The sequence below is a fragment of the Nicotiana tabacum genome, chromosome 3 (assembly GCF_000715075.1).
Source record: "Nicotiana tabacum cultivar K326 chromosome 3, ASM71507v2, whole genome shotgun sequence".
Classification (NCBI taxonomy): Eukaryota; Viridiplantae; Streptophyta; class Magnoliopsida; order Solanales; family Solanaceae; genus Nicotiana; species Nicotiana tabacum.
Genome location: NC_134082.1, coordinates 121819695 through 121827783, shown reverse-complemented (window position 1 = coordinate 121827783; position 8089 = coordinate 121819695). Strand labels below are relative to the sequence as shown.

Below are 8089 nucleotides of genomic sequence, written 5' to 3'. Positions count from 1 at the left end.
TGATGGAGAATCGGAAAATACTGAAAACTTGACATCTAGAACAATTTACTGGAATTAAATAATTAAATATTTTGTTTCCTGTATATTACACGGGTATTATAGTTTATTAAAACATGATATCCTGTATTTCATACTGGACTTGAATAATCCAGATACTTTTATCCTAAATTCGTCCAATTTAGGTTACTCCGTATAAAATATGCTGGAAATGCCATTTATGAAGGCATATAAGCCAGTATATTATAATGGAGAAGTCGAAAATAGTTAAAACTTGGTATCTAGTACAATTAACTGTAATTAAATAATTAAATATTTTGCTTCCTGTATATCACACTGGAGTTATACGTTATTAAAACATGATATCCTGTAATTTATATTGGACTTGAATAATCCAGATTATTTTATCCTATATTCGTCCAATTTTAGTTACACCCTATAAAATATGCTGGAAATGCTACTTATGAAGGGATATAAGCCAGTACATTATAATGGAGAATCGGAAAATATTGGAAACTTGGTATCTAGAATAATTTACTGAAATTAAATAATTAATTATTTCGTTTCCTGTATATAACACTATAGTTATAGTTTATTATAACATGATATCCTGTATTTCATACTGGACTTGAATAATCCAGATTCTTTTATCCTAAATTCGTCCAATTTTTGTTACTCCCTATAAAATATGCTGGAAATGCTACTTATGAAGGGATATAAGCCAGTACATTATAATGGAGAATCGGAAAATATTGGTAATTTGGGGTCTAGAACAATTTGCTGGATTTAAATAATTAATTATTTCGTTTCCTGTATATAACACTATAGTTATAGTTTATTATAACATGATATCCTGTATTTAATACTGGATTTGAATAATCCAGATTTTTTAATCCTAAATTCGTCCAATTTTGGTTACTCCCTATAAAATATGCTGGAAATGCTAATTATAAAGGAATATAAGCAGTATATTATAGTGGAGAACTGGAAAATAGTGGAAACTTGGTATCTAATATAATTTAGTGGAATTAAATAATTTAATCTTTTAATTCCTGTATATGACACTGCAGTTATATATTTTTAAACTACTATGTCCCGTATTTAATACTGGACTTGAAAAATCCAGAATGTTTTATGCTAAATTTGACCAATTTTGGTTAGTCCATATAAAATATTTTGAAAATTCTACTTATGAAGGGATATAAGCCAGTATATTATAATAGAGAAGTGTAAAATAATGCAAAATTGGTAATTAGAATAATTTACTGGAATTAAATAATTTAAAATTATGTTCCTGTATAGTTTACTGGAGGTATATGTTCCGAAATTATATGTCCAGTAATTTATACGGGAACTTCATAACAAGATTTTTTTTTTTGCGGCAAATCAAGAAACAAAAAAAAACAGTAATAATATTTTGAAAAACAAGAATACCAAACAAATTATTCAGGATTACAATCACTATTTCATATCAGACAATGCAACCTTATTGTATATAATCAATCATTTCCCCCCCCCCCTGTATTTTCTTGCATAAGGATGAACTACAACAGAATTTGTACAATTTGTTCTGTTATGCCCATATTGTTTGCAGCGACCACATCTTGGTTCTTTCTTGAATTCTGTACCAGAAATATGTCGATTCTTCTGTCTTCTTCCTAGCATTACTTTTGCATCTGGAGGCTTAGTGATTTCTGATTTAATAGTTTCTGGTATAACCCATGTCGATGAATCACCTATAGAATTTACTTGCCCTTCATATGTTTTCAACCAAAAGTCCCTTGAATAATATGCTGAGCAAAAGGCCGATTTCTTTTGATATATACTGTCAATTGCAGCAATTGCATGTTCACAGGGTATTTCATCTAGCTGAAATTGACAACAATCACATGTTCTTTTGTCTAGATCAACAATAAATTCCATACCCCCTTCTTTCACATTGAATTTGAGTCGATCAATGGGCAATACTCTAAATGTAAAAGCTGGTTTAATTTTTTCTTCCAATGTTGCTTCTGCCCAATTTGATATCTCACGGAATATTCCTTCTCCATTTGTCCTTCTTTCATAGAACCAGCTTTGCAACTTTTCTTGTAGGAAATCCATCATTGTTAAAAGTGGCAATTCTCTTGCACGTCTCAATACATTATTCATTGATTCAACAATATTTGTTGTTAACATAACATATCGTCTTCTCGGACAATGTGAACGAGCCCACCTTCCTGGTGGTTCCTCCATCAAATAATTAAATGTTTTCTTATCAACAGCAGCTATTTGGGACATGAAGTCATCAAATTCTGATTGAAGGTATACTCTTGCAGCACTTTGAAAAAGGTTTAGTACAGTATTTCTCACTCTTCTTTGCTTTAGATTCTTTTCTAAATGATATATGCAAATACCATGGTAGCACTCAGGGAAAACTTTTGCAATACCATTTGCAATGGCCTTGTGTCGATCTGACAAAAATATTAAATCCTTACGAATCCCAATTGCTTTTCTTAATTCTTTGAAATACCATTCATATGATTCGTTATTCTCTGAATCCGCTACCCCAAATGTTATAGGGAAAATCTGGTTATTTGCATCTTTTGTAACAGCCACTAACAGAACACCTCTATATTTTTTTTTAGAAATATTCCATTAACTGCAATAAGTGGTTTACAATACTTCCACCCAGAAATTGATGCCCCATACATGAAAAACATGTAGACAAACCTGTTCAATTGAAAAGTAAATAACTTTCAGTTATACCATATGACAAGTTGAATACTAATAACATACTACACAAAAAGCTTAAAGACGACAAACTTCCATTAAAATATACTGAAATCAAACACAACTCAAATATTATATACTGGATTAAAGAACATAATAAAAAAGAAGACGAATAATCACTCAAAAAAGTAATGACAAATAAAACAAACTTCTAGGTTAAACAGAACTCATCCAGTATAATATACTGGACAGAAAACTTAAACAAGGCAGACATCCCGTAAAATATACTGGAGTACATCCCATAAAAGCTTACACAAGGCAGATATCCCGTAAAATATACTGGAGAAAAAGCTTACACAAGGCAAACATCCCGTAAAATATCCCGTATAACATACTGGAGGACAAACATTCACACGAGAATTCAGTATAATATACTGGACAAAATTTATTACTAAATTTTGAAGGCCTCTATTTTATACACAAACATAAGAAATTTACCTGTTTTCTGCATCTCTCTGAATATTAGTATATGATCCTGGATTTTTTTGTTCGATCATATACAAATATGATGCCAGCTGCTCATAATTCTGTTCAGTTGTTCCTCTTAATAAAGATAACCCTTTTTGAATAGCATGTCATGCTTTTCCATAACCAACATCTATTCCATGTGCTCTTTTCATTTCTGAAATGACAAACTTAGGCTTTACTTCAGTAGCTATGTCCCTTAAGTTGTCAATTATAGAATCTCTAATCACATTAGAAGTTGCTTGTCTTTGGTGTGATTTTTTAATATCAACCGAGCACTCATGTGTTCTCTGAAATTTAACTATTTTAAAAAGTGTTGATTGTTTAATTCTTGAACCTCAAACAGTCCAACCACACTTTTCATTAGCACATACCAAAGAATATCTTTTGTTACTTGACCTCTTAACATAAAACTCAAAGTGCTCCTTTATAGAAGCTAATCAAAAACATCTAATCATAGCATTTTTGTCTTGGAAAACTGACTCGAGTTTTACATCATCCAATGATACATTTTCCTTTAGTATTATTGATGGGGATTCTTTTGCCTTTCCTTTTGCTTTCCTTTTCTTCCTTCAATAGTGTCTAGTGATTCAATCTCTTGATATTCCACAGGAATTACAATTTCATTTTGCATTGTAATGTCATAAATTGACATCTCCTGCTCTTCTGCTACTTCCGATATCAACATTACTTGCTCTTCCGGAACATATGTGTTTCTGTGCAATAATTGATGATTGTCAATTTCCATTATTGCACTACCTTCTGGTTGTTGATCTGGCATTTCTGATATTTCAACAACAAATTTGGAACCTTTATAGTATGGATTATTTTTTAAAAGCATCATACACAAGCTAAGATCTTCATCTTTTGTCACTTGTATTCCCTTAGCAGTACCTAGGTTGATATTAAGCCATACTTTTGCTTCAAACTTGTTGTTGTTGAACTCCATAACTTCAAAAATTTTACTCATGAATTCTTCAAACGAAGTCCCATCATTTATAAGGAGAAGCTTTGTTTTGTGATCTAAGTACTTGAAATCTACAGTCCATTTGCCATCGAATGCGATAAGCAAGAAATTTGTATGCATCCTGTATTTAATGAAACCAAATAATAAGCTGGAGTTATAATTCGAGAAAAGTATAGTAGATACAAATTAGAAACTGCCTTACCTATCTCTATTACAATATACTGGCCTATATAGATTTATAACTAGATTTTCCAGTATAATTATCAGTAAGCAACTAAAATAAGAAATACAACAATAGTTAAATCAACAAACTTTGGGTAAAATATCTTTTTTGTGAACATCCTGTATAAAATACTGGACATTATAATTCCGTATGGTACATCTCCAACAAAATATACAGGAACCCAAATAATTAGATATTTAGATGTTATACTGTTAAAAAATATAACTCCAGTATAATAAGCTGGAAATAGTTGAGTTTTTCATATAAATTAAGCAAATTTCAGCTTATTATAATGGAGTTACTGGAGTCACACAAACTTCCAGTATAATATACTGGAAGTATCTAAGTTTTACATATTAATTTAGAAAAGTCCAGCAAATTATACTGGCGTTATGTTCTGAAGCATTCTATATTATTTATAGGTGTTTTGAACAATGTAGATTTTATTAGTTACGATTTAAATTACAGAAAAGAAGATATTTAATACAATTTAGCACAAATTAATGCATTCAGAAAATTAGACAATAACACAGATTAAAGCATTAATTGAGAGAGTTAAATCAACAAACTTTGTGTAAAAAATCTGGTTTGTGAATATCCTGTATAAAATACTGGACATTATAATTCCGCAATGAACATCTCTAACAAAATATACAGGAACCCAAATAATTAGATATATAGAAGTTATAATGTTAAAAAATATAACTCCAAGATCATAAGCTGGAAATAATTGAGTTTTTCATATATATTAAGCAAATTCTAGTTTATTATACTGCTGTTACTGCAGTCAAAACATACTTCCAGTATATTATACTGGAAATGTCTAAGTTTTACATATTAATTTAGAAAAGTCCAGCTAATTATACTGGCGTTATGTTCTGAAGGATTTTGTATTATTTTTTGTGGTTTTGAACAATGCAGATTTTAATAGTTACGATCTAAATTACAGAAAAGAAGATATTTAATACAATTAAGCACAGATTAACGCATTGAGAAAATGTGTCAAAATAACACAGATTAAAGCATTAATTGAGAGAACTTACTTCGATTTGCAGAAAATTCGAAGAATCAAAAAATTTTACTGAGAGAATTTTCTGGTTTGAATTACAAACAGAAGAATTGTAGAGAATCACAATTAAATCTGTGGTGGTAGAAGATAGATTTAATTGAGAGAGCTTACTTCGATTTTCAGTTTAAAGCGGGAAGGTTTTGCTAAAGGAGAATATAAGGTCAAGTCGCGTAAATTTAATAAACATAGTAGGGGTATTTTAGTCAACAAATTATTACCGTGCTTAATTCGCGGCTAAATATCGTTGACTTTTAATTATATGGTTAAATTTGACTGACCAGGTGTAAAACTAACCATTTATAAATTTTCCGCGACAAACTGAAACTAACTGCCGAATTAGCTAACGTGAAGTGAAAGATAAGAATCCAGATCCGTCAGCATGTGAACTGTGAAGTCCCATTATTGAGATGAAGCTAAGTCACTGTTTTTTTTCTTTTGCTTAAAATTAGGCTCACCGTGCCACCTGTCGTCGTTCAAGCATTTACTAAGATGCTCGCCTAACTGCGTTAATCGCTAATTATTCGTCACCTGTTTCCCCCCCACCTTTTGCCTTGCCTTCCATCCGATTATACTTTATATATATTTAATCATTCGGTATTATAAATATACTGATTCAACTAACGTAGATTCGTACAAATAAGCTTACGAAACAAGGTAAAGTGCCGGAAATTTAAAGACTATAAGTAGTTACATCCTTTAAGATTTACACTTCTCCTTTTCTTTAAGTCTTCTATTTTGAAAGCCTTTATCCCGCCGGAAATTCGATTGCATGATTGATTTATTTCCTTCTAGGGCTGACATTCTAAGCTTTTGAATTTTATTTTTACGCTAGTAGTTAATAAATGAATTAGTACAACTTGTTAGAATTCCTATTAATTACTCCACTAAATTTGGCACGATATAGACTTGACTAGAATAGATTGATTACAATAGATTCATAGAAGTGAGCCATAGCTTATATAGTATAGTACATGAATAAAAAAAAACTAAATAGTAGTAATTGTTTTATATGCGGCCACTTTCTTAAACAAAAGTTGTATCCACTCGAAAACAAATGTTTTATTTTCCTTTTTGGATACTTATTTGCTTTATGTGATATAGGATAAAAGTATCCAAAAAATAATTTACTCAAAATTTCAAAAATAATCAATAATATGATATCAATATTCTCCATACAAGAAAATAAGTAATAGCAATACTTTATAATAGTGCAAACTATATTTTGATAGAATATTATTTTAAATTTTTTATTTAAACATGAATTAAAGAAACTAACAAATATTAAATTAAATAATTCAAATTTTTTACTCCAACTTTAAATTAGTTTTCAACATTTGACATTCTTCGGAGAACAAAAATAACTTTTAGTTTCAAATATTTTTAGGTTCTCTATTAAAATAGGAATAAAAAAAATACTTGAAATTTACTACTCCATTTGGAAGTCCTCCATTTATTATTGTTAAGAAGCATGGGAGCGTTCGTACTGGATCCTGCCTCAACAACTAAAAGCGGCCTGAACTTCACGCGAAATTCCGCGTGACAGACAATTATATCCCACTCTTGCGCGTTAAACCGCGTGATCCTCTCGTATATATTCCCAGCAACTAACTCACAACTGAAAAAATCTCTTCCCCTTCCCTTTCCTGCTCCGTTATGGCCAAAACTCCGACCGATTCCAAAGAGCCGGCAGTTTCAACGGCGGAGATGGACGAAGTCGCGAAGGTATTCCGGAAGTTCGACACCAATGGCGACGGGAAAATCTCTCTGTCTGAGCTTGGCGCGATTCTGAATGCGCTTGGCAGTACGACATCGCCGGATGAAGTAAAGCGAATAATGTTGGAAGTTGACACTGATGGCGATGGTTTTATTGACTTGAAAGAGTTCGCAGCTTTTCACTGTCCTGGAGGAGAAACGAACGGTGATGATAGCATGGAGCTTCGGGAGGCTTTTGACTTGTACGATAAGGACAAAAATGGCAAGATCACGGCGGCTGAATTGCATTCTGTTATGAAAAGCCTAGGAGAGAAGTGCTCGCTTAAGGATTGCCGGCGTATGATCAGCTCCGTCGACGTTGACGGCGATGGATGTGTTAACTTCGAGGAGTTTAAGAAGATGATGAGTAGGACTTGACTTTTCGATTATAAATCAACGGTAGGTTTTTTAATTGGAACCGATTTCAGAACTTTGTAGATACTCTGCCTGCTTCTCTATTGCTCTTGTTTGACAGATTTCTATTGTGCGTTTTTGCTGTCAATCAACTTTAACTGTAGTTAGTTCTCGAGAAATTCGGAAGCAGCAAAAACTTCTATGATATTGGACTATTAGGAATATATTTGCAGAAACTGTCTGTTAAGATCCAATTTGATTACTATAATTCAAAAAAGGAAAAAATAATACTTCAAAAATTAAATTTCATGATTTCAATTGTGTACTTGGGACTTTTACTATTAAGTCACGCGCAATCCATCTCACTTATTGCTCACCTCCTCTTGATTGGTTTTTATTGCTTTGTATTAATTGGTTGATACTTTTGGAGTGCCGCTGAAGAAATTTGTGGCTTACGAATATGCAAAGTTATTGAGAAGTGCCAAAAACC

At 31.7% G+C, this 8089-nt stretch overlaps 1 protein-coding gene across 1 annotated transcript; it reads left to right on the top strand.

Annotated features, from left to right (window-relative positions):
- Positions 1-7097: 7097 nt before the first annotated feature.
- LOC107766818 (putative calcium-binding protein CML18) lies at positions 7098-7804 on the top strand. Its single transcript, XM_016585688.2, has one exon. The coding sequence runs from the start codon at positions 7147-7149 to the stop codon at positions 7621-7623; it is 477 nt and encodes a 158-aa protein (XP_016441174.1). The 5' UTR covers positions 7098-7146; the 3' UTR covers positions 7624-7804.
- Positions 7805-8089: the final 285 nt, after the last annotated feature.